This window comes from Anopheles bellator, chromosome 2 (genome assembly GCF_943735745.2).
Source record: "Anopheles bellator chromosome 2, idAnoBellAS_SP24_06.2, whole genome shotgun sequence".
NCBI classification, from domain to species: Eukaryota; Metazoa; Arthropoda; class Insecta; order Diptera; family Culicidae; genus Anopheles; species Anopheles bellator.
In genome coordinates, this window is record NC_071286.1 from 76308336 (window position 1) to 76334544 (window position 26209).

The following is a 26209-nucleotide window of genomic DNA, read 5'->3' on the forward strand; positions in this document are numbered from 1 at the left end:
AGAGAGCATAAAAAAGACAATACAGGAAACTTAGACGCTTCGTATTTCGTATCTGGCTAGGCACATCTCCTTCCTGTTCTTCCACTCCTCCTCCCGCTTTTGACGACATCTCCGAGCACGGTAGCAGTAGCCATCGGCACTCGTCGGACGACAAAACGGGCAGCAGCAGCGGAATCGGAAGTGGTGTCAGCGGCGGTGGCGGCGGCGGTGGTCACGGCGATGGTGGCGGCGGAGGCGGCGGTTCCGTCGATCGGCGGAGTACATCCTGTCGCAGCGACAACTACAAAGAAGACTCAATAAGGTACGTGTCCCGTGAGCTCGAGCTTTCCCGTGGGGAGATGTGTGCCTTTGTCACTGGAGATCGCGGCTGTCTTCTTTTTTGTTTATCATATACCTCTGTTTTTCACTTTGTTTCGGATCTTTTGAAACGGTTTTATTTCCAACCTTCCTCCGGAGGTCCTACGTCTCTGCTCTACGAATGAAAGTGTTTGTGTGATTGTTTTTGTTTATGTCAGCGTGTTACAGATTACATTTTTCTTCTATTTGTTTGAGGGAATTCTCGTTGAAATATTTTTTTCGGCCGTTCGCGTTTTGATTTTCTCAAATTGCATGAATTTCACCTCTTTTTACAAACTCGGTATCGTGAAGGAAGGCCAAAAACGGGAAACTACTTTCAAACCAAACATCTCAAAGCTTTGCGAACGTTTTGCATGATAGCCCAGGAAGCAATAATTTAAACACTCGTCAACTTCGTTATGTTTGCATGTTGTTTAAAACTGTTCCAAATTTGCATCTTCCTGTTTGTGTGTTCTGTGTGTTGAAATGACTAATCTTGTGAACTAACTATCAACATATCTCATCCCATGCTCGGTCTTTTCAAAGTGGTGTTAGCAATACAACCTTAATAGTTGCATATCGTATCGTTTATTTTAACTACAGTTATTTTATTTTTATTTATTTATTTGTTCCAAAACAGGCAATGGGCACAAATTGCTTAGTTGCCAGAATTAAGATAAATGACCTAGCCTAACCTAAGCTAACCTAAGCAAACATACAAATTGAAAAAAGTCCTAACAAACTGTCCAACGGCGAAACGCAGAGAAAAGTACGTAACCAGACATTAAAAGGAGACGAAGTCGAGGATGTTGCAGTTATACAGACAAGAGAACATACATTGCAGGCAACTTATTCCTCTTGTTCAGCAATGGCTACAAATTTGAATATTGTTTACTTTTGGACTTTTGAACTTGGATTGATTACGGCTGTTTACAGCAGTTACTTTTGGCGTTCGAAAAAGACCACCGTTTTGTGTTATACTAAGAAATGTAATGCAATTTTAAGCTGGTATTGCTATCATTAAATACACTCGATCGTTTCTTTAAACGCTTTCTTCTCGCGAATGAATAAACTTCCATTTTCTGACGAAATGTTGCTCGGTTCGTTTTATTAAATGTTTACACACCAATGTGTTTTCGTATTTATCGTTTTTTCCTATTCTTTTCTCTTTCTATATTATCTGCTCGATGCTCGAATCGTATATCCCTCTACACTTCCACCTTTGTCTGATGGTTGCTGGCTGCCGTGAACGAATGCTGCTGAAATCACTGAATTGAATTCTCAAAAAACACTTGCACACCACTCCTGTGAATGCTACTGGAAATGCCACTCTTATTCGCCATCGTTATCGGTTTATCATCTTTTCACAATGAACCCAAATCGCGGCGATCGCAATCCGAAACCACTACAGTATATCAGAAATAAGATTAGAAAGTCATTTAGCAGTCGAATCATCATCCAATAGCAATTACGGCTCTAGGGGAGCCCTAGCGTCGGTCGAAGGGTCGACACCAACATGGACTGAAGGAACGCCCAGCTTTACGGACTCGAGCTCGAGTGGTGATATTGGAAGTAAGTATCGTGCGGGACCCGCACCTGCTGACGATCGGTGGGTTTTAAACGTACTGTGCTTCTCTTTCGCGCGCGGTCCACGCAGCATTCTCAGGCCATTCGTCACCAATGTCGGACCGGGATCGCCACAAGCCGACGGTAGAGAAGGCGCTGAACTCGCTCACCTCGGAAATGGTAAGCTTTTCCAAGTTCCACCAGCTTCATCATCACCATCACCAGTACTACTCCTCCTCCACCTCATCGGTGTCGTCCGCTTCGGGGCATATCCGGCGACATCAGCACCATCAGCAGCAGCAACAACAGCATCAGCAACTCCACAAGCAGGTTATCTATGTGAAGAACAGTAGCTGTTCCAGCATAGACCAATCGGTGCACCTGCTGGGTGGTGGAGGTGGCGGTGCTAGTGGTGGCGGTCTGTACGGTGACGGTGCCGCGGCTGGCAGTAGCAGTGGCCGCAGTAGCCCCCTTATGATCATGCACCACCACCGGACGTCGACGACGAAGGTTAGCGAAAGCGTTTCCTCGTTGAACTCGCCGGTGGATGGTGAGGCCGATTCTGTCGCTCCTCCTGTTGCGGCTCCGCTGACTGGCCCGCTGACAGCCTTTTCGTCTTCCCCGTCCTCTCCCGTTACCGGAAATCAACGTAACCATCAGCAACAGAGGAGCGAGTGCGTCGACGAAGGGGATGATGAGCACAACGGGGGCACCAGTCACTCCTCGTCCGGCCGTGGCAGTCAGGGCAGTAGCAATGGCTCGCTAACCGAAGCCGACCGTAACGCGCTGCACGCCACCGCACAAGATTAAGGGAAAGGAGGTTCCGAGATTTTTTCTTTTTTTTTTTTCAAAAGACCTCATTGCTAGACAAGTGAGGAGTCCCCGCGATTAGTGAGGATCCTTTTCAATCCTCCACACTTTTTGCTAAGCTCTGTTACTGTGGGGATATCTGTTGCTTGCGCCTATTGTACATAATTGAACATTGTGATCTAGTTTATATATTTATTTTTCACTGTCCGGTCCGGAAGCGTGTCGCTCGCTTTTGTCCTGTTCCAACCGATAGCTTTTAAGGGTGATCGACGGGAAACGTGGAGAACGCAACAATTGGTGTGCAGATAGGTGACGAAATCAAGTAACTTCTTGCATTGTGACTTTCCGTCAGTTAGCTTATAGTATTTTAGCATTTTTTTTCAATTTCTCCACTATGGGAACGGCTTTAATATGAAGTTTAGTAGAATTTAGATTTCGAATTCAATGAAGTTGGGCGTATACATGGAAGCGAAGGGAGTTTAGTAGCTCGAAAGAACAATTAGGGATGGTTAAAATGGATGGAAGCATTAAGACAGACCCAAGCTTCACTAACCGAGCTCGAAGCCGTCCTTTCGCGGTGGTTGTGGGAGCCACGCTTGCGTTTGCTTGCTGACATAAATGTTCCTACATGTTACTCACCCAATGAGGCGACGCCTACGGAACAGTTGAGGGCAGTAAAATGGAACCTCTAACAAGGGAAGCTTTACGCACGTTCTGTTAGGCTCTTTGAGAGGAATATTTCATTCGTGTACTCAAAATTGTAAATGATCACCGCGATAATAAGAACGCATCGGACCATTTTGAATTATTATAAATAGTTTCTGGGATAAGCTTTTCGGTTCGTTTTTGGTTTTCGGCACATCCGCAGTAGTGACAAGATCTGACGTTGTGCCTGATATGAGATTCTTACGGATACCTTTATTACAAGTACGTTGTAATAACGTACATTAGACATACGTGCACCGTTACAGCTAAGTGTGTGACAGTGGGTGTTGTTACAGCTTTCAAAATAGGATTTAACGGTTTATAGAAACCCTACCGAAGCCAAAATATGATGGCAAATACTATCTAATTCATACGATACTACCAATGTTGCATGTGTATTGCAGTGGCATTTGCGCTAGGAAACGAATGAAATAGGAACAGAGTGCCCGGGCGGTGGACATAACGTTGGCATAGTGTCCTACGAAGCTGTTTCTCTGTTTGTTTTCTTCGCAGCGTTATTATTTATTACACTTACTTAAGAAAAAACATATTATTAGCCTAGTTACATTGAAATGATCACGATTATAATTTTGTTGACCTCGAGCATTATATTATTTAAAATAAACAAATTCTATCTTGAATCGATGGCATGGGAACTCAGCTTGCATTCCGTGCGAACGAAAGTCGATGGCCTGCAGGAAGAGAATGTGTCAAAATTAGGGAGATTCGTACACGATTAAGATTGGCGTCCTTGTTTGGTGCAACGTGTAAGTTGTGTTTTCTTTTATTTTCTTCATTTAACTGTGCTAGCTTTCAAAATCGTTTCCTCTCGGCTCTACAAACATATACCACGGAAGGGACCTCACCCAAACCTTAACGCTGTAAATACACTGCACTAAGTATGTTATAGGCAAAGAGATCAAAGAAATGTGACATCTTTTTCTTCCCTTTTGGCTACTTCACTCACTAACACAAACCGTAATCGCCGCCAAAACGCATTGTAAATGAATCACTTGTTTCTTTATCTTCTCGTTCTCTTCTTGTCGCGCTCGCTCACCATTTCATCACATCTCGCCTAACCAACGCCAACAACCGAAACTAAATCATCGCAACGCGTAAAACTAACCGCTTTCGGGTTCCTGGTTCTGGGTGGGAACTTGCAACACATTTCGTTTTCTTACCTCTGGACCGGTGGACAACATCCTTTTCATGCTACTGCTGATGATGCTGCAATGTACTACTAATACTACTACTGCTACCACTGTGTTAATGTATGCTTGCGCCCGCCGCTGCTGCCATTGGGCGTCACACGTTCGTAACACGTTTCGCTGTAGGAAAATTTACGCTATCAAGTAGATTACGATTACAACTAATCAGCACGTATTGGACCCGTATCTGCCATAGAGACGAGCGCTGCCCTTAAGGGGCTATTTAAGTTAACGGAGTGACATCAAATGACGCAATGAATTGTGAAGAGTTTATGCCCTCGAGGGCACCCGAGCTGTAAATATGTATCTAACCCGAACTAGCCCGCTCGAACCCGCTAAAACATGAACGAATTGCCGAAGGTCAGGACCGCGGCAGGAGTGAAGATATTTACAAAACAGATGACTAAGTTGCGCCGTTCTCTACACCTTATCCTGAAGGCATAACCACAAACACATATTACTGTAGAATCGATGTTGTTGAATTGTTGAACAATTCATACGCAATCTTAGAGCCGACGTGTTCTGGCTTACGTGCTTCCATTTCCGTTTGCGCGTTATACTCGCAGGAGTAGCGGGCCTCCTGACCCAGACGGCGACCTTACAACCGGTGGCAATGCATAATATTACTACACACACTCGTGTAATCAATCATATATAGCTGTTCGATCATTATACATGAACAAACCAAAAAAAGACTCACGCAAACGTACATATAAAACTGTTAGTTTCCACCTTCACTATAAAGGTATACTAAAACCGACAGCGAACTGGTGCAAAGGACTGTGAAATGGACGGCAAAGGGTAGCGAAATGGCAAAATAGCACGAGTATGAAAGAAAGGAAAGAATGTACACATATTTAACCACATAGGCCTACGACCACACTTCTGCATATTAGCCCGAAGCGAAACGACACGACACAATATTAACCACAAGTTTCGGTACATATTTAACGGTAAATTTAAACAAAATTCTAAACTTCTACCTAAATCTCGAAAGCAATCTCTGTTCGGGCGGCAACTGAATCACGCGTAATCATTATGGTATCGCATTTTGCCTCGTTGTCTCTACCGTAAAAGACCCCTGCGGGACTACGGTCGGGAAGCAGTGGTCGCGAATATGTTACTGTTAACTGTTCTTCTAAAACTGCTTTTTATGGGTTCGTTGCGGGAAGTACCGTTTCATCGCCGTAGAATCGAACGGAAAGGTATCATGATCTATACGCCTAAACGGACCCCTTTTGTTTCTGTTGCTACCTTTTCCGTACTTCCACCAGCACTACATTTTAGTAGTGCGATAAACCGTGTGTGAGACCTAGCACAGTGCGACTCCGATAGAGAGAGAGAGAAAAAGAGAGAGAGAAAGGACACAAAATATGGCAAAGGGATTGTGCAAAATCAAAAACAAAACCGAAACAGATTGAGGAACAAGAACGAAAAATCGGCCCCCTAATGTCGATTGTCGAAACAATAAGTACTTTTAAGGGAAACAGTTGTATAGTAGAAGTAATGAAGATAAATATTAACGTTGATGAAAACCCCCCTAACCAAACGGACAGTAAAGCATAGAATTCTCACGAGCAAATTCACGTCTATCTGAGCGCACCACCCGCATCACGACGGTGTATATATCATAGTATGGCGTTATCGGACAAAAACAAAAGTGTAAACTGATCATCACGGCACGGTGCGTAAAGCGTGCAAAAAAACAATCTCATCAATAATACACCACGACGGTTTTGCTGTAGTTACCCGTAATATATACATATGAATGTTATTGAACACGTTGAAAGGATCTCGGATCCTGGCCGGGGTCGGATCTCGGTTAAAGGTAGTTAAACCAAAGGCGAAACAAACGAATCGAAATTAAAATAACAAATAATAATTCACTACAAACCATAGGAGATGGGAGAATCTCGCACGGTTCTACGCTCTCGCGATCAATTGCTCACAAAATGGACGCAGGCGACTATTGTTGACTGAAAACTGACCTTGGCGATCGTTACCGTGCTACGATCTTGCGATCGTTTCCAACCTTAATTGAGGTTAGTGCTGGAAGAAAACTTGGTCTAATGATTAGATTCAGATTCCATCCGTTTGTTGTGTTAGGTTCATATTCTTTTCCACTCATATTTTCTTGACAGAAATAATCATATTCTATGGCTCACAAACTCACACAATGTATCAGAGACTCTTTTGTGCATCACAATAAGTCTACAATGTTGAACTATTCAATACATTATTTGCATTGCTTGGTTGAAACGTACAATCGACTGGAGAGTAGGGAAAGATCACGGCTATAGATAGATAGTGAAACAAACGTATAGAAATAAATTAGATATTCCGGTAACCGATATCCGACAGAGAAGATCAGGAAGTGTAAAAGTGATATGAGTGCGACGGAGCCAAAAGATTCTAGTGTTATGAACAATGATTTTTTGCCTCAAACTAATTACAACAAGATACGTACAATAATGATTTCTCTTCATTTTATTATTTTTACACTCTCAAGGGCGCAAAGCGAAACTAAACGTTCAAGTCCTTTGAAATGATTACATCAATACAACAATAGGGGTATCTGGGCGCTGGGAACCAATCACCAACGTTCAGAAGAGCACCACTGACAACATACGGCCAACAATCCAACCCTCCGAAAGAATGGCCTCCGTTACCGTGGCATGTTTGACTCTGTACGATCAACTCCGACGACTGAGAGGAAACAGCTCGGAGAAAACAGGCAGGAATAGAAAGACAAACACGAACACGTTAAAAGAGGTTAAAACCCTTGGGGGCACGTGACGACGGTACAACAGTAAGACGAAATAGTAATAATATTATAATTTACAACAATATACACAAAACGCAGCATCTCATATATCTCGAACTGAAGGCAACAATCGGAAGGTATAATAAAGAATTTCAAAGACGATCAAAAATTCAAACGAAAAACGTGTTGGTAGTCACCGTCAAGGCTTAGCGGTGAATGATTGTTAGAGTTCCGTCGTGGGTTTTATCTTTGTTACCTATAATATCTGTTTATTGTTTAAGGTTATGGCTCGTACGGGTTGGTTTGGTTCACGTCGTTACCGTTATCTTCACTCCCTGTGCACCCTGCGCTTGCTAACCTAATCTAGTATCAGTCATTGTTTATCTGCAGTAGAATTTATCACCCTCTCCGCTGATAAATATTTCCGTCATTTTTCGCATTTATTCTTTCATTGCAGACATACCTCTAGACAAATGCGCGCACACACAAGGCGAAACGATGACTGTTCTTCGGCTTTCCTTTCCGGTACGGTATTTATTAACCGGTGATAAAGTGCACTACTTTATTTGCTTCTTTTCTTGTCCAAAAGAAGTTAGAATCTAATATCCATCATTGATGTTTTAAACAAGAGAAAACTATAGTCGAAAGAGACATGGAAAGAAATCGTCTTATCTTGCTTAACCGGTTACAAATACTTTGAAACACAACTTTATTTGAAATCGCCATAAACTCAGGAGATGTATGCCATAGAACTGTGGTTGCTTTCAAGCATATTCTTCATTCTGCACAGTAAGCAGCTTTCCCTTTTTCGCAATGCCAAAAAAGCCGATACCAAACCCTAGGACCGCGTTCAGAAAGTTAGTTTCAGACCAAGCGTCTTGAACATGAACGTTAGAATGTCGGTCGCTTCTTCTATTTTCTTCGCCGTCGGTTTGCCCATGCCATGCCCGGCTTTGCTGTACACGCGCAGCAACAGTGGGTTCCGCTGCTCGGAACCGTTGATGGCGTGGTGTAGGGCAGCAACGAACTTGAGCGAATGCAGCGGGCTAACGCGATCGTCGTGATCGGCCGTTAACACCAGCGTGGCCGGGTACTGCTCCTTCTCGGACGCTGGCCGCCGTACGTTGTGCAGCGGCGAGTAACGGAGCAGATTCTCAAAGTGTTCCTTCTCGTCCATATCGCCGTAATCCGAGACCCAAGCGCGACCGATCGTAAACTTGTGGAACCGTAGCATATCCAACACACTGCAAAAGGAGCACCGCCGGTGAAGAAGGTTAACGACCCCGATTGGCGGAAGGAGCACGGTCACACTTACCCGACTTGCGCTATGGCAGCACCGAACAGATCCGGCCGCTGGTTGATGCACGCGCCCACCAGCAAACCTCCGTTCGAGCCTCCCTGAATGGCAATCTTTTCGTGCCGCGTGTAGCCATGCTCCACCAGATACTGGGCGGCGTGCTGAAAGTCGTCGAACACGTTCTGTTTCTTCAGCAATCGCCCGGCATTGTGCCACCGCTCACCGTACTCTCTGGAAGCAAGTGAAGCACGGAACGTGGATATTATTATGCCAACCAACGGGGAGCGTCCATGACACTTACCCTCCACCGCGAATGTTCGGATAGGCCAGAATCCCGTCGAACGAGTCGATAAACACCAGCCCGGTAATGCTGAACGATGGTTGCACGCAAATGTTGAACCCACCGTACCCGTACAGCAGGCACGGTTTGTGCTCTTTCCGTTCCTGCTCCTTGCGCTGCACAATAAACATTGGCACCTTCTCGCCGTCCTTGCTGTGGTAAAAGATCTGCTCCACCGTGTACTGACTATTGTCGAAGTCTTCGATCTTTACCTCGCGGAAGATGGTCGGGTCGACCGGAGTGCCGGCATCTTGGCCAGCGGCCGTGGCGAAATCGTAGTGATAGATAATCCCGGGCGTAAGGAACGATACGAAGTGGTAGAAAATTTCCGAATACTTTTTCTTCCCACTGAACCCGACCACCGTGCCGATGTCGAGCGGAAACTTTGACACGAAGCTCCCGTCGGCCAGACTGTGCACCTGTAGCATCGACTTTACATCGTCGATGTAACCGAGCACGATGCGATCCTTGTTCACGCACGTTGTCCAGTCCAACACGTTCTTCGGATGTTCGGCGACCAGCGTCTTCCAGTTGTCCAGGGCCGGTTCGTCAAAGTCAATGTTGACGATGCGATAGTTTGGGGCACCCTTGTTCGTGCGGAACGAAAAGATACTGTTCTCATTCGTGACGTACTGGAAACGGAAAAAACAAGCCTCTGAGTTTACTAGATACGGTATGGCGTTGCGCGCGTTTGAACCTACATCGTAATCGCTATCGAATTCCGTGACCACCTTCACAAAGTCGAGCTTTGTCGACAGGTTGCCCGCCTTTTCCAAGTTCGCAAAGTACAGCAGCATGTCCTTGCAGCCCTTCATAATGAACAGCAACAGGTACTTGCCACAATCCGAAACTTCCGGCATTCTGGATGATGAAAAACCACCAACGAATGGCATGAAGAACTGAAGCTGCAATCGAACGGACATTTAAACTCACAGTCGCCAGGATGGTTCCTCCGGAAACTCCGCAATCAGAACGTCCTTGTCCTGGGAGTCACCGACACGGTGGTAGTACAGCTTCTGGTTCTCGTTCGCCGCCGTTTCCGAGCCGTCCGCCTTCCCATCGGCGGCAGGGTAGCGCGCATAGAAGAACCCCTTATTGTCCTTTGTCCACGAGGCCGTCACAAACTTGGTGTGTTCAATGGTTTCCGGAAAATCCTCGCCCGTCTCCACGTCGCGTATCTTTAGCTTCGTCCAATCCGAACCACTTTGGCTCAACCCGTACGCATACAGTCGCCCATCGTCGGAGAAGCGCGAACCGACCAGTGCGATCGTACCATCGGTGGAGAGGGTGTTCGGGTCCAGAAACACTTTCGGTTCCCCGTTCAGCGTATCCTGGATGTAGAGGACACTGGGGGGCGAAAAAGCGAACAATGGAAAGTATTATTACCGACCGATTCCCGACGCGCACACACTTACTCCTGATTCTGCAGGCCGGTGTTCATGAAGAAAAAGTACTTGTTGCCGTGCTTGAAGGGGCACGAGTACTTCGGATAATTCCAACGCTTTCGTAGCTTCTCGTTTAGCTTCTTCCACTCCGGGCAGGTGTCGAGGAAGGGTTTCGAAATTTCATTCTGGCGCTCAACGTACTCACGGGTTTCCTCCGCGTCCGGATCCTCCAGCCAACGGTATGGGTCGGCAATCTTGACGCCATGGAACTCTTCCACCACCGAGTCATCCCTGCGCGCCTCGGGATACTGCGGGACCTTGTTGCCACTGGCGGCCGCTGCTGCTTCCGGCATCGCTAGACGACTGTACTTTGTTCGACGAAGCACGCTGGGGACAGAGACTGGGGACAAGGAAACAACGATCAGTGAGAAATCACAAATAACCAACCGAAGTTGAACGAAGCAACTCAAAAATCCCAGTCCGTTGGACCGCTTTTGCTTCGCTGGCCAGCTGAGCGCGCGAAGCAAAACGGAGGAGGAAAGCGCACACACAAACAAACACCGCCGCAACCCAGAGACCCACTTTTGCGCGTTACGTGGGCCAATAGGAGGAGTAAAGGAGTGACCTGTCTGGCGACTTGTTTCACTTTCGCTTACCACTTCGGCGCAACGGAAGGCGAAGGTGCGTGAGAATTCGACCGCTACGCACGATCAGTGGCCCTAGCATAAAACTTGCCGCTATCGCACCACTGAATCTGTGCGACGAAGCAATCGAACGGGTTGTTCGGATTTCCCACAATTGTTGACTAAAATCGGGCGCGCGTACGGACTCGCGGACAAGCCGTTGGTTATGGGAAAGAACCGGCGATCGTGGCGTCCGTGTGCTGCTCTTGTGCTATCGCAACCGGATTGATTTACGATAGAGCGAGCGGGTAATCTGCGTTTGAATGACAACAACTTCAAAAGCGAAGAAAACTATTGTTTGCACTGAATTTGACTAAGTTTATTAAAATGACTTTGCGAAAGATTGCTCACCGCGACTTCTCTCACGCATACACACGCAGCTCGACAACGGGTGACAGGCGGCAGTTTTTGACGCACATTGCGTGGTGAGTTTGGAAAATGCTGAGTTCGAGCTAAAAAAACTCGCGTTAAGAGAAGAAAGTGTTATAGAAACCTTAGTTTGTTTGGAGTTTCAAAACCGCACATATTTACCTAAGTTTTCCGAAAGAAATCATATTTCACAACAATTAAATCACTGCCGAACCACCTTGTGCTTGGAGTGTTGAGTTTACCCCACACGTGTTTGTCGAAACGTCAACCCGTTGGAAACAAAACTCTCGACTAAAAGCTGACGAAAACGGGCTCCTGGAAATAAAATTCGAGCGAAACATGGACGATGGAATATGCCACATAAAGGCAGAGTAAGTGAGGCACAAAACGAGATCGCCTAGCACACGTTGATGGCACGCATTTTCCGTACTTTTCAGATACCTTATTCCGCGTCTTGTCTTGTCCGAAAAGCCGGCGACCGAAGCAAAATCTCCTGCAAACGACAGCGAATCGACGCCGGAAGCGAAAGGTTTCGATCTGGCCATCGAAGGTCCACCACCGGAGAAAAAGGGCCGCTTCGAGGGTGACGGAAAGCGGAAGAAAAAGAACCGTGGGCAGAATAAGGGACGAGGTATTCCGTTCAAAGAGGACGATTCGTTGCGGCTTTGCAAAACACTTCTCAATGGGAGCGTGACGGAAGGCGCCAAACCGTGTCCCAAAATGGATACATGCCGCTATTCACACGATCTTGACCGATATCTGCAGCTAAAACCGAAGGATATCGATGGCAAGTGCTACATCTACTCACTGAAGGGGTTTTGCGACTTTGGCGTAACCTGTCGGTTCGCCGGTGCACACTTGGATGAGAACAACCGTAACATTTATCCTGCCGATCATAAGCCGAACGATTCGATGCTGATTACCACCTGCCTGGGATACGGTGAGTTGAAGAGACCCCTGACATTGTGACCAGTAGTCACAGAGGATAATTTGTTTAAATGACCTTTTCAGATCTTCAACAAATCTTGCGTAAAAAGCAATACAATTTCCACAAGTCGACGAAAATAGTGAACAAATTCGAGAAACTGCAGCAGGATGAGAGAACTAGTCAGAAAGAAAAGTCCGCTGAAACTACAAACACCGGGGTCGAACACGGGAAGGCTGAAATCGAGGAGGCAGTGCCGAAACCGTCTCCAATCGGTCCCATTTTGGATGAGGATTTAGTTAAGCTTCGGAGCGCGGAACGAAAACGTATCAACTTTCGCGATAAACTGTACCTCAGCCCGTTAACCACGGTAGGCAATCTGCCGTTCCGTCGTATCTGCAAGGAGTACGGCGTCGACGTAACGTGCGGTGAAATGGCCTGCGCCATACCGATCATTAACGGTGCGATCCAAGAGTGGGCCCTTACGAAGCGCCATGAGAGCGAAGATCTGTTCGGAGTGCAGCTTTGTGGCCACAAACCGAAGCTGGTCACGTACGCCGCCCAAATTATCGCCGAAAAGGCGGAAGTCGATTTTATCGACCTCAACATTGGCTGCCCAATCGATTTGATCTTCAACCAGGGCGGTGGAAGTGCCCTGCTTCGGCGCCAGAACGTGCTTCAGCTGATGGTGCAAAGCTGCTCCCGGCTTCTGGCGGATTACGGTAAAGAATTTACCGTGAAAACCCGCGTCGGAATTCACAACAATAAACCGGTGGCCCATGAGCTGGTGCCACGGTTTGAGGAGTGGGGTGCCAGCTTAGTTACGATCCATGGGCGCACGAAGGAGCAACGCTACACCAAGCGAGCGGACTGGGACTACGTGCAGCGCTGTGCATCGCAAGCAACCACGATTCCGGTGTTCGGCAATGGGGACATTTACTGCTACAGCGATTACGAGACGGCTCGCGAACGGTGCCCGAACATTGCCGGCGTTATGGTGGGTCGCGGCGCCCTCATCAAGCCATGGGTATTTCAGGAGATCAAAGAACGCAAGAACCTCGATCCGTCGAGCAGTGAGCGGTTCGAGATGCTGAAGCGCTACGCAAACTATGGACTCGAACACTGGGGAAGCGACACAAAAGGGGTGGAAAACACCCGCCGTTTTCTTCTTGAATGGCAATCGTTTCTGTATCGTTATGTACCGTACGGATTGTTGGAGCGGCCACCGCAGCGCATCAACGAGCGGCCCGAAGCGTATCGGGGGCGCGATGATCTGGAAACTCTGATGGCATCGCCCAACTGCAACGATTGGGTGAAACTAAGGTAAATGTTGAACCGGTTGTGCAAACTGCACCCATTCACAATCTATTTCTTTGCACAGTGAAATGTTGCTCGGACCCATTCCGGATGGTTTCCACTTTGTGCCGAAACATAAAGCCAACGCGTACTGAAGAAACGCATCGACGATGACGATGGTTTAGTGGCATCTTGAAAGAACTTCCGAGGTATGTAAGTTTAACACCTGTTATTAGACCAGTGGTTGTCATGTGCAAAGCATAGAGAAAAAATGTAAATAAAACCTGTTACAAAGCCAAGCTGAATGCAATCTTAGCTCTTACGACGATCACCAAATATTATTGAGCACATTTTATTACAAAACAAAAAGATTCCACTTCAAGCATCCATCGAGCAGAGTAACCAGGCAACCCTCGGCCGAAACTACTTGATGTAGCTGAGCGCTTCCTCGACGTCCAGTTTCGAGCCGAGATAGATGGGCGATCGCTGGTGGATCGACGTGGGCATAACGTCCAGTATCAGTTTATCCTTGCCCGCGTACGCCTTGCCTCCGGCTTGCGTCATCAGGTACGCCATCGGATTGCACTCGTACAGCAGCCGCAGCTTGCCGTTCTTGGCCGCGCTCGTTGCCGGGTAGATAAAGATGCCACCGTATTTGATCGTTCGGTGTACGTCCGCCACCATACTGCCAACGTATCGCGCTCCGTACGGTTTGCCCTTTGCCGGATCCTTCTTATCCTGGACGTACTTTCGTACCGACTCGTCCCACGTCGACGCGTAGCCCTCGTTGATCGAATAGATGTTGCCCCGTTCCGGAATGCGCATATTGTAGTCGGTCAGCACAAACTCACCAATCGACGGATCGTACATAAAGCCGTGCACCCCGTTGCCCAGGCTCAACACGATCATGGTGGCCGATCCGTACAATGCGTAACCGGCAGCCACGATCTTGTTTCCCGGTTGCAGTGCATCGGCCACCGAGGGTTCGGCACTTTCATTCAACTGCCTATCATTTGGGACGGTGACGGAGTGAGTCATTTCGCTAAACCGAATAGCCGTTTCGATACTTACTTAGTGATGGCGAAGATGGAACCGATCGACACGAGGCAATCGATGTTGGACGAACCGTCGAGCGGATCGAACGATACGACGTACTTGCCTCGTTTATCCGATTCGATCTCGATCACGTTATCGTTTTCCTCCGACACCAGCAGACAGGTGGCGTACGAGGACTTTAGCATGTTGATGAAAATTTCGTTCGACAGCACGTCTAGCTTTTTCACCTGCTCGCCCTGCACATTGGTGTCCCCTGAGATTCCTTGGCTGTAACGGGCGAAGTATATGAGACGTCGAGAACGGTGGCAAAGTGCACTAAATGGTGCCACTTACAGCTTTGCGATTCCCGCCTTACGCACCGCAGAACTGATGGCCTTGATGGCGGTTTGGATGCAGTTGAGCAGCTGGGATAGGTCGCCGGTGGCATGTTTGTACTTTTTCTGCTCCTGCAGCACGAAGCGCGTCAGCGTCATGCAATTCGAGTCGAATGCCGGTCCCTGTTGGGTCATGATTTGTATCGTTGCTGCAATCGGGTTGTGGGAAAAAGATAAAAGGGCTCTTGTTTAGATTGTGAGTCAATAATTACAGGTCTTCTCACATGCTTATGCAAAAGCCATGCGCCATGCCATTCTGCAAACTGCCAAAGAATAGGTGCTTGTTGATAATTTAATTACAAACTAAAGGTATTTTATTTTATTTCTAGCAACATGTAGGGCCTAATAGCGAAATAATTTTTGTACACTTTTGATTAGTTGCAGGAAGGAAGTAGAAGTTTTCGGTGCAGATTTACAGAACACGAGACTGTCTTTGTTGGACTTCATAACATTCTTCATGATAATTTAAGTTATTGTACAAACGTAGAGTACATGCAACAGCAAGCTAAAGTGTCGCAGTGCTAACAGATTCTACATTACGTACGATTGGCCATCTTTTGCTGTCGCTGTTGGACAATTCAAACAATTTGACATATTATTTGTAAAGCAATGACGAAAGCAAACATTTGATCATTTAAGCAGAAGTGTGGCGCACGTCCGGGTGGTCTGAAGTGACTTGCAAACCTGCAACCTTTCGGTTGCTGCCGTATTCACGCGTACAAACGATCACCGAAGATGAGCATGGACCTTAAAGATAAGGCGTCCGAACAGCGTTTATCAATGACCAGTGATAAGCACAAATTTTATTTATTTTTCCAATTCTAAACCTATTGCAGTGCTCGTATCGCCGTATCAATCCAAAAACGGCGGCCAAACGAGGCCACGGCCCTCGATCCTTTCTAGCTGTGTTAGGGGTCATCAGGCGGTCAAAGTCAAGATGTCTGTTGGTACGATCTGGTGCCCAGAGTTTCCCAAACTGGCAAATGTTTTTTTAGAAAGAAATAGCAACAAGGAGAATATTTTACGAAAAAAACTGTTTGGGTTGTCTTCTCGCAATGAAAGTGTGCATCGAATTATTTATTCAAAGATGAAAGTTCTTTGGGGCTCATTGTTTGATAATATGTTCAATTTTGTGTGGCAAATCTACATGTTGGCGTTACATTTCTTCCTACATTAAGTTACACTGCAACTCTTCAAATGATTTTAATTCAAATTGGTTCTGGGTCAAGAGTTCGCATGTGTCCTTCAAACCGAATGCTTCGAAGAGAGAATTTTATCGCCAAAAGGATGAACGCAAGGTTTTGCGATTTTCTGTTGTGGCCCCTATTTCTTTGTTTTCTATTTTGTTGGCCACTTTCATCAGTTGAACGCGTGTCGCGGAATACAAGACGAAAAAATAAACGAAGAACTAGGAAACCGATCGCGGGTTACGATCGCGATCGCAAAGTTTGTTTTTCAACAGCTATCCGGTGAACCGTGAAGCGAGAACCGCCGGGAAAGTGTATGTGTGCGAACTTGCCAAAAATAGTAACGAAAAGCGGTTCAGCGATTCTCAAAGCGCTCGAACGCACTTTGACCGCAAAAGACGCTAGAATTTAAATAGCGTTCTTGCTTAAATTCTGTACAGTAAACCAACCTACAACTACAAATTCTCCACATTTTTCCACAATACCACAAAATGACTTTCAAAAATAATCGTCACTCGCCACTGAGCAAGTCAATGCTCAACTTACCTCTACGCTGGATCTAAAGACACTGAAGCGATCACGCCTCGAGATAATGGTACACTAGTTTGTGACAAATATCACGCCAGCGACGCTAATTAACCGGGCAGATATTCGGCACAAACCACTTTGACCTCCTAATGAAAGGTGTCACCAACTGGGGTGTGGGAATCGAAACTAATCCAGTTTCTGCCACCAGGAACTGCTGTGCGTAAGCAACTGAATCTCTCGGCTATCACTTACTGACTATCGGACCGGTGCCGGGTGCTTCGAAAACACGGGCAGGGTGACCCAACCAACACCAACACGCGCGAGTGTTCGGGCAAGAGTGGGCGCGTATAAGCGTGCGTGCGTTCCGCGGATCACTTCGCGTGGTTGTTCGTTGGTAAGCCAAAGACTGGTAAAGCAATAAAATATAATACGGTCAATACTTTTCGTACACATTCCTCATCGAACTTATTATCGAAGCATCGTTCGACGTGCCATGGCGCATGTGGAGGGCACATCGGATGTGGGTGACGTGTGCCGATCGATAGAAAGCATGTTCGATGTAGTATGTTCCACAAACACAACCTTCGGCATTCTTATCAGAGGGAGAGAGTAGACGTCGAGACACTTGGCCCGCCTTGCAGGTGATAAGACGGAATAGGGTGCAATCCTTGGTTTCTAAGGGACGAGCCTCCTCGACCGTGAAATACGGCTTTACGACGGCAATGACGGTGCGCTTTCGCTTTCGTTACATTTGAGGCTTCGGAAACCCACTCTGTAGGACATTTCCAAGCCTTTGAATTGAACTAATCTTGCTGCATCTCGCCACTTGGTACGATAGTGCGGTTGGGCCGTTACACGTTTGGTGCTGATTAGAAACAAAAATCTAAACCATCTTCACATGTTGGCCTGGGTCCTCAGACGCGCTGTTACCATGCATCGATTGATGGATTGACGCGAAAGTAGTTTATTTATTAAAATCATCTTACACGAGAGTTCTTCTTTTATTTGGCTTTTGAAAAACAATGAAATGTGCAACAAAACAATATTTTAGATGACGGTGCCTCTGGTGGGAACGGAATATCATTTGACCAATTCATGCTTCTGTGGTTATTCGACATAGTGCGGTGCCAGTGCTGGTCCTTAGCCCGTAATCCTAGGCGAAAGGCCGAACCCTTGTGGCTGGTGGATCCCTGCTTGTGGAACTATTGTTTTTTCGACTTACAAACAATACAGAACTCTATGTTGTACTTGTCCGGGAGACAGTTTTCGTGGAAGTAGTGTCTGCAGTTGAACATTACGATATCCGTTTTCATATTGTCTGCAAGGCGGCACGAAGAACGGGTAGAATTAGTGAACGGTGCTCGCTCGCTAGCCACCTTCAGCCATACTTACCCTTTACGATAAGGTCCCTTCGGCAGACGCCACACGTGTGGTCTGTGGAAACGTGCAGTGCGCCTTGCTGCAGTTGCACCAAGCGCTCGTGCATGCTAAAGTAATCCGACACCAGTATCTGATTGCAACCCTCCTGTATCGCGACTTGCAAGCTGTACCCGCACAGCATCTTGATGATCGAGCTCTTCAGTCCTTCGATCTGCTGACCCGGCTGAATCCGATCGACCACCAGCTCGGGATTAATGAAACCCGCGATCCCATCTAGCAGCTTCGTCATCACGTGCGGTTTGTCAACGGATTCGTTGATCAAATCGTCCCACAGGTCGGCATCGTCGTGTTCCTTGCAAAACTCGATCGCCATCGGTACGTCACCCAGATTGTGCAGGATGATGGCGAGAGCCTCCCGCGTGCTTCCCATCTTTGCCAGCAGGTACACCATCTCTGGGTAGAACAGCAACTGTCGGCAGATATCGTACGCCTCCTGGATGGGATAGTTGTTCGAGCGGCGCAAAAAGGGTAGCAGCTTATCCGGCTCATAGCGAGCGTAGAGCGGCACCAACCGGCCGTGGAACTTGTAGCTAGTATCAGTTTTATCGTACGCATCCAGATAGCGGAACAGGTACTGCTCGTGGTGCTCGAGCTCCCGGACCACGTCATCTGCGGTGATACTTTTCTGCTTCAACAGCATCGCGATGGCCCGATCACTGTCGAGCTCGATTAGCTGCACGATCGTGTCCTTGATCATACCGTACAGATCGTGGGTAGCAATCAGCTCAAATACGTCCTTGTGCTGCAATCTACAACCACATAAAAGTACATTTAGTTCAATTTTCGTCCAATCGATCGCTCGGTTTCCGAGCTGCTTACTTCAAATACATCGTAAGCGCACGATCGTATTCCCGTTCATGCGAGTACAGGATCGCCAGCGCTTCCAGCAGGATGTTTGCATCTTTTTTGTTGAAATGGTCATTGATCGCATTGATTACCGCTTTCGTGTTGTACAGGCTCGGAGGCCACTCCTTCACGAGCCGCAGAAACCCATCTGGATCGAGTTGCAGATATTCGTACAGCACCATCTCGTACACGTGCGGATTTAGTTTGTTTGCTTCCGCCACCGGGATGTAGCCACTAACCGACCGAAGTTGCTTTACCTTGACGAACTTGTACACTTCCTCTTCCCATAGCTGCTTATCGGTACCGAAAACGCGTGTGCAGAGCTTGGCCGCTTCGTCGTACTGTTGCTGGGATAGCAGATGGTCCAGGTAGAGCCGGGCAACGGTAATGAGTGAGTACTTTCCGCCGTGCTTCGTTATCACTTCCATCGCTTGTTCAAATTTTCTGAAACCGGCAACGTGAAGTTTGTTGTAAATTATTTGAAATTTAGCAATATTTGAGCGCAAAACATTTCATTTCAACGTACGCAGCCATCGGGTTTGAAATATTTCGATCCGATGCACCTGTTTCCCCGCCATGGACGCAACCACGCACGCACACTCGTTAGGCTCCTTTTGACAGTTCACCCCAAAACAATGTTTGTCAAACACAATCCGCAAAGTGCGACGAAAAGAAACCTCGCTTGTCGCTGGCCACAGCCCCGCAGCAGCAAATAGAAGCGATGTAAAACGCTATTTAAAGTGTCACACAGTGCTGGCGAGGAAAACAGAATCCCGGCAGCAAACCACGGCAGGGGCCACGCCCGGACTTTGAAAACGCACCATTGAATGTCACTGCGACGCCTCATGGCTCTTACGCGCTATCATCTGCACAAGCGGCACTGTGTCGGCTATATTCCGCTCATCTGTGCCTTTCTGTTCGGTGTCCTGCTCACGGCACTGATCGCCAACACGAACCCATCCTGTGCCCCGCTCGGGCGCCTGTACGATCCGGAAAACTCCTACTTCCTTATCTTGCTCGTCGTAACGGCCCCCGAAAACTTTGAACGACGCACGACGATCCGCGAAACGTATCTTAACCTGCGGCCACGGCTCATCAACGAGAGCTACCAGGACGAACTGATACACATTCCACCACCGCTGAACGAGCATGGGCAGGTGCAACCAGACTCGATCGCCACACAGCGCCAGCTGCTGGCCAACTACCGACAGTGGCAAGAGAAACCGATCAAAAACATTAAGGTGATCAACTTTAAGATTAAAACATTGTTCGCGATCGGAACGGGTGGGCAACCGAAAAACGTGCGGCGTGCCCTCTACGAAGAGCAGCGCGTTTTCGGGGACATTCTCGAGCTGGAGGATCTGCACGATTCGTACGGGAATCTAACCGTGAAGGTACTTCGCAGCATGCAGCACATCGACACGAAGTACGATTTCAAGTATCTCGCCAAACTGGACGACGATACGTACGTGAAATTGGACCTGTTGGCGGAGGATCTGCTAAGCTACTACGAGAAGCTGCACCGGGAACATCAAGCAAGCCCGTCTGGTGCAATTCCGATCGAACTGTATTGGGGCTACTTCCGGGGTGCGGCCACCATACAGAAGCACGGTGTATGGCAGGAGCACGACTATAAACTGTGCGATCGGTACGGTCCGTATGCCCTCGGTGGTGGTTACGTGTTGTCCAAGGGCCTGGTTTCGTTTATCGCCAGTTATGCAGACCGCCTGAGTGCTTATCGCAGCGAGGACATAGCCGTCGGAACGTGGTTGGCTCCGTTCCGTAACATCCACCGGCGACACGATGTGCGCTTCGACACGGCCTGGAAGCCGCGCGCATGCCAAAATTATCATCTGTTGCTGCACAAGCGTACCGCACGCCATATGCGCGATCTCTATCGGGGCGAGATGTGCACGCACGAAGAGGATACTCCGGCCGCGGGAGGGGGAGGACCTACACCAGCCGAATATTACTACGATTGGTCACAACCACCGAGCTCCTGCTGCAGAACGTTGGTGTAACGTGAAACAGCAGAATCATCAGAAGACACAGCACATAAGCACCGCCAGTGCGCGTAAGATAAACCAACCCGATCAACAGCCGATCTCCGGCTCGCCGCTCCAGACGGCAGCTTACGATGTATTCGCCTAGAGTAGGCCACTTGATCTTAACTAGCTGGTAATCCCCACTGACACAACACAGGCAGCAATGAAACACTGCGGTATTTCTATGGCAACGTTTAACAGGAACAGGGCACTTTCCCCTTTCCGCCACGGTGTGGTAGCTATGGTAACTGAGATACACTGTGCACCTGACGCAAGCCCAAGGTGCAGGTTTAGAATTTCGAAGCAATAAATTATTTCTACAAAAAGTGATCATTCGAGTGATCGGTTCCTTTTCTGACCGTTCCCCGTGTAACATACCCATGCTCGATAAGCCACTGGACACGATCATCCGTTTCGTAGAGGTTCGCCACCACAACGTCCTTCGGGGACACGATGAAATACTGATTTTCTTCGATCAGACAATCGAGATGATAATCGTCACACTTGTACTCCTCGTACCTGAAACGATCGGCAATTAGTAGATTGACCGATGGAATTGCATCGAGGGCACTTACCCTCGCATCGATAAGCTATCGGTACAGATTTCGATGTAGTCAGTTGCGGTGTATTTTAGCACGCACAATATTGGCCGCAAAGCTTTGTTCGTTTCCGAATCACGGTCCTTGGAAAAGCCAAGCACCACAAGCTGATTGCTCTCCAGTGGTGCTATGCCGCAGATGTAGAAATCGGTTTGGAATGTGGACACTGTGGTCGAACGGATAGGCGAAAATAAAGCCATATACCAAGAAGTTCATCCGTCACAGTATCAAGATACACTTACTGGGATCGACGATGTGATTCGGTAGGTTTCGCATGGTTACTTCGATCGCGTTCCGCTTACGTATCACACAGATTCGCACGGTATCAACCCAGCCGATGAGAAGGGTCGTCGGATTGGACCAGTTCAGATTGCACCGAAAATCGGTTAAATTTCCGCTACGAGAAAGAATCAAACAGGATCGTCTGGGTCGTGGCCTCTTAGTGACGAATCTTGATATTTCAGCTTACCTCCTCGGTTGCTCCCATTGAATGAATCCCAGTGAGCACTTTTCGTTCAGATCGTAAACATGTATACCGAGGGTGCTGGACCATGCCACAAACTGGCCGTTCCACTTGATGGATGTAACCTGCCCCTCGGAGATGCTCAGTACGGTCGATTTCAGGCCCTTGATGAAGGTTTTCTCGTACAGTACCAATTTGGTATCGCCTGTGAGACATAAAAAAGGAAAAACTACATTGTAGTGGACGGATTCACACCGTAAGATGTCTCGCCATACCTATGATAAATTTACTGCCCGATCCGGACCGGTAGTGGTTGGGGTCGAGTTCCACGGCTTTTACGATTTTGCCCGTGCTCAACTGTTGATTGTTCTCGTCCGTGTATAGACCGCTAATCATCACCTTGCCATCGTCGGAGCATGTGGCAATGTGTTCCCCTTTGCTATCTACCGATATTTTGTTCACCGAAAGAATGTGTGCGTTTTCCTTTATGGTCATAATCGTTTGCACACTGTTGCCCTGATGGTCGAGCATGTGTATCCGTCCCCAGTGGGTGCCGAGGCAGAGGAACTGTGAATGGAATATGAATGCTGTAAACGAATGGTTTCGGAAGGACTGCTGGATCATCCGGGAGTACCCTTGGATGCACAGCAATGCAGCTGATCGCCTCTTCGCTCAGTATGTTCTTCAGATCGTTCGATAACCGGACGTATTTCAGCTTCGGCTCAACTTCGTCCTCCGTCAAGCTGCAGGAATCAGCCGATGTCGGATCGTGCTAGGAGCGCAAGAAAGAGCGATTTATTCAGGGAGCTCGAACGCCGCCTCGAACATTTTGCATCAGTAAACGGGGACCTACCGAATCGACCATCGTGTTCTGGCACCAATAGCACTGTGCACTGTGTGATAATTTTGATTATTTTACAAAATTATGATAAAAATTAAAATATCCAAAGACAACAAGTAACCCTCCCCGAAACCCGGAATGGGAGTTTATCGAAACGGTGAACAATGAGACAGAAACTTTTGCAAGGTTTGTTGTTTAGTTGGCCAATTTTTCCCCTTCCGCCCATTGATCCTTTGACAGCACTACTTTGTTTTGGTTCGTGGCAGTGTTGCCAACGAATCCTTGTCCAACGAACGATGATGGCTGCGTACTCACTGCTTTAGTACATCTGCTTTAGAACAATACAAACCGGTGATCAGCTGTTAGGTTACGTTAGACAAAAAGTTAGTCAGCTCAGCTTCCATGGAAACATTCTACATAGAAAATTGTGAGCGGTCAAGCACTAGCGTGGAGAACAAACGCTTTGGATGCCATTTGTTACAATTAAAACAACTGTATTCTGTTTAGGCATATCATACAAGAACGCCAAACTCCAAAAGCGGACGGTCAGTGCCCAAGAAAAGTTCAAGGAATTGTTCCCGGTGTACCGCTGATAAGCAACTACCCAACATTGTGAACCTAACAAAAATAATACATAGGAACGCTCCCGTGCCTCCGTAGGCCGGTGAGGCGGTTGCTAAGGTCCGTGGGCTAGGACGCTTCGCGCCCATTACTAAGCCGGCGGGGAAGATTAATGAAGTGCTCCTAGAGCTGATTGAACTTTGAGCACGCCACGGCATGATGCAAAAGGTAACCAAAGAAGTGTCTGGCGCAAAAATGCTGATACTTCATACTCTGATGCCGGCAACGTCACGCATGTCCCAGATGATCTTGAATCCACGCCTCGGCCAACGATTTCGGCGGCAACTGATTACAACGGGCATGCAGCCGCCGCCGTAGGTTTATGGTGTTGGGCCTGTCCGTTTCATTTTTTCCGGCACACTCCTGATTAATATGATAATAAAGCACACCCATCGTATGATTCGCTCACGCTGCCAATTGGCCAGATAGCGTGCCCGGGATCCGAGTGCGGGCGCTGTGGATTATTACATCATTTTGTAAGTTTTCGTCTTCGGAAAACAGTAACAAGTTTGGGCCATCCGTCAACACCTTATTAAATATGGCGAATAGTTAAACACAAAATATTTTAATTTTTACTAATATTTAGCAAATTTCTTCGAAAATTCAACGGACCCTGAACGAGAATTGAAGAGGAATGTATTGAGAAGACCGTAGCGACTAGTGAAGTAGACTTTGGTATTTGCTGGCCACTTGCGTCGATGCACTCGCCCACGGGAAAGCATAACACGCGGCTCTGACGTAGGCGGCAGATGACGCGGGAGTGCACATAATTTTCCATCCAATCTCGGATCTCGGCCGGGACAAGTAAAAGTCACATTGAGCGATCGCACCGAGATGCGCTGTTCATATCGCGCACAGGGACTGATAACGATATGATTTGTTATTGTTTTGATTTGAAAACCTGCTGCGAAGGGTTGTGATTTGCAACCCCTGTAAAACGTGTACCGAGGGGTGATCTCTTCTCGAACGCCCGGAATCCGGACAAGCGGCCAAGGAGTACGGAAAGGCTCAACTTTGATTTCGTGTACGTCGTAGCATCAAACGCAGACTTCTCTTCAAAGGCGTTCACGATTGAATAGATTTTAAGGGGTCCAAACGGTACAAAAGTAAAGTAAATCAGTGAAGCTGAATGTAAGCATTTTTTTCCGTGAATGCATCGAATTTTGCGCCAACAAATACAGAGCGATGAGACCATTAGCCAAAATCCTATTCCCGGATTTCAAATAAACATTCTGTGCCTTGCGAGCATCAAATCGGCGGACGTAGTAGGTTCGGCATTGAACTTGAAATAATCTTACCGTCTTTGCATTCGTGTGCAGATCCAAAGGGAGAGAGAGTGCGAGAGAGACTTCGTTTTGTTTATCTTCTCTCACCGGAACCGGCGTGTCTCGCGACCATCAACGGAACGCACCTGGGTGTTCGCAGGCCGGTCGTACGCCCATTTTTTTTTTTTGCACCGAATCGAGCTAATAACCTGATTATAAACTTTACGATGACATCAGGATTTATCAGGCCGCGTGTCTGCAATTTATCAGGCCGTTCCGAACATCCGCGGAGCGGGCGCAGTGTTGAGTCATGCGTGGTAGTGTGCGGGCCGCGTACGCGCGATTTCGGTGAGAATCCTGCCTTTCTGATTGGATATCGCCTAGTGGTCCGACATCGGGCCACCACCACCCATGCTCTGGCAAAAGCACGCGTGCTCCCCGCCTTTTGTTGCCACCGTAATCGGCGGCTTGCTGGATCCGACTAACGCTGTTGCCGTTCCACACGTCATATGATTTGCCTACCACCTTGCCCCAAGAGGAGGGTCGTTGGGCGGTCTGCTATCGGCCAGGGAAACACCCTTGGCGCGATTTGGGTGATGAAAGTTCAACTTCTGACTCGTCAATGACCGACGTCACTTTTTGGGGACACCTCGAATGGAACTTCCCTTTTTTGGCGGGGGTGCCCCTTTCATGGTGGACACCTTTGTCAAATGATAGCATGTTTTGCAAACACCTTGGCACGCCGTCAAAATGCTTCGTTTCAGTTGGATTCCCCTCGTGTGCAAAAGTGGCGGATCGTATGATTCATGCTGCATACTACTCGCAACACTGAAAAGATATTGCTATCGTGGCTTTACTATTGCAGCCTCAGCAAATGACACTGTATGTCACAGGTAAATCTTTCGGGTTTCCTTACTTTTTTAGTAAAGCAATTAAATTTATAATTTCTAAAAGTAAAGCCCCACCTCAGAGCCTCTAGGACGATCGTGGCCAACCGCGTTCGTTTTCGCATTGTTATGCACTCGTATCCTATGCTCTCGTTTGGGGGGTGCGGTTGTGTGCGTGATCCTTAGTTTTCCTCGGGATGTATCGTACGATGTTTTCGTTTTCTCCCCATCTCGCTCGCACTCGAGAGATGTTGCTGAACAAAGAGAGTGGATTCGCTTTGGCGCGTTGGAGAAACGCGCGGTTTGGATAGTTCGCTCTCGTGCGGTTAGTTAGAGCGGCGTTGTTTAGTGAAAAAAGTCGTGTACCGGCGTT

At 47.6% G+C, this 26209-nt stretch overlaps 5 protein-coding genes across 6 annotated transcripts; 2 read left to right on the forward strand and 3 right to left on the reverse strand.

The window, feature by feature from the left end:
* Nucleotides 1–7159: 7159 nt before the first annotated feature.
* On the reverse strand, nucleotides 7160–11410 carry LOC131211726 (prolyl endopeptidase). The gene is made up of 7 exons (XM_058205312.1): nucleotides 11068–11410; nucleotides 10442–10811; nucleotides 9960–10373; nucleotides 9728–9887; nucleotides 8988–9658; nucleotides 8705–8917; nucleotides 7160–8633 (listed from the first exon to the last, which is right to left on the reverse strand). The coding sequence occupies exons 1-7, from the start codon at nucleotides 11135–11137 to the stop codon at nucleotides 8240–8242; spliced, it is 2292 nt and encodes a 763-aa protein (XP_058061295.1). The 5' UTR covers nucleotides 11138–11410; the 3' UTR covers nucleotides 7160–8239.
* Nucleotides 11411–11731: 321 nt separating this feature from the next.
* LOC131212528 (tRNA-dihydrouridine(47) synthase [NAD(P)(+)]-like) lies at nucleotides 11732–13933 on the forward strand. The gene is made up of 4 exons (XM_058206423.1): nucleotides 11732–11834; nucleotides 11901–12403; nucleotides 12475–13711; nucleotides 13770–13933. Exons 1-4 carry the CDS (start codon nucleotides 11803–11805, stop codon nucleotides 13837–13839), a joined length of 1842 nt encoding a protein of 613 aa, XP_058062406.1. The 5' UTR covers nucleotides 11732–11802; the 3' UTR covers nucleotides 13840–13933.
* An 87-nt stretch (nucleotides 13934–14020) lies between these two features.
* LOC131212529 (fructose-1,6-bisphosphatase 1) lies at nucleotides 14021–17071 on the reverse strand. 2 transcript variants are annotated; one of them, XM_058206424.1, is made up of 5 exons: nucleotides 16848–17071; nucleotides 15659–15680; nucleotides 15074–15263; nucleotides 14756–15007; nucleotides 14021–14690 (listed from the first exon to the last, which is right to left on the reverse strand). In XM_058206424.1, the coding sequence occupies exons 2-5, from the start codon at nucleotides 15666–15668 to the stop codon at nucleotides 14108–14110; spliced, it is 1035 nt and encodes a 344-aa protein (XP_058062407.1). In that variant the 5' UTR covers nucleotides 15669–15680; nucleotides 16848–17071; the 3' UTR covers nucleotides 14021–14107. The 2 variants fall into 2 exon arrangements, with proteins under 2 accessions (XP_058062407.1, XP_058062408.1); XM_058206425.1 differs by lacking the exon at nucleotides 15659–15680.
* Nucleotides 17072–17842: 771 nt separating this feature from the next.
* Nucleotides 17843–23268, reverse strand: LOC131210524 (vacuolar protein sorting-associated protein 41 homolog). The gene is made up of 10 exons (XM_058203782.1): nucleotides 23076–23268; nucleotides 22857–22994; nucleotides 22498–22789; nucleotides 22229–22427; nucleotides 22002–22156; nucleotides 21736–21925; nucleotides 21539–21679; nucleotides 19089–19559; nucleotides 18222–19018; nucleotides 17843–18147 (listed from the first exon to the last, which is right to left on the reverse strand). The coding sequence occupies exons 1-10, from the start codon at nucleotides 23085–23087 to the stop codon at nucleotides 18032–18034; spliced, it is 2511 nt and encodes an 836-aa protein (XP_058059765.1). The 5' UTR covers nucleotides 23088–23268; the 3' UTR covers nucleotides 17843–18031.
* Nucleotides 19783–21491, forward strand: LOC131210525 (beta-1,3-galactosyltransferase 6). The gene has a single exon (XM_058203783.1). It carries the CDS (start codon nucleotides 19943–19945, stop codon nucleotides 21134–21136), a length of 1194 nt encoding a protein of 397 aa, XP_058059766.1. The 5' UTR covers nucleotides 19783–19942; the 3' UTR covers nucleotides 21137–21491.
* Nucleotides 23269–26209: the final 2941 nt, after the last annotated feature.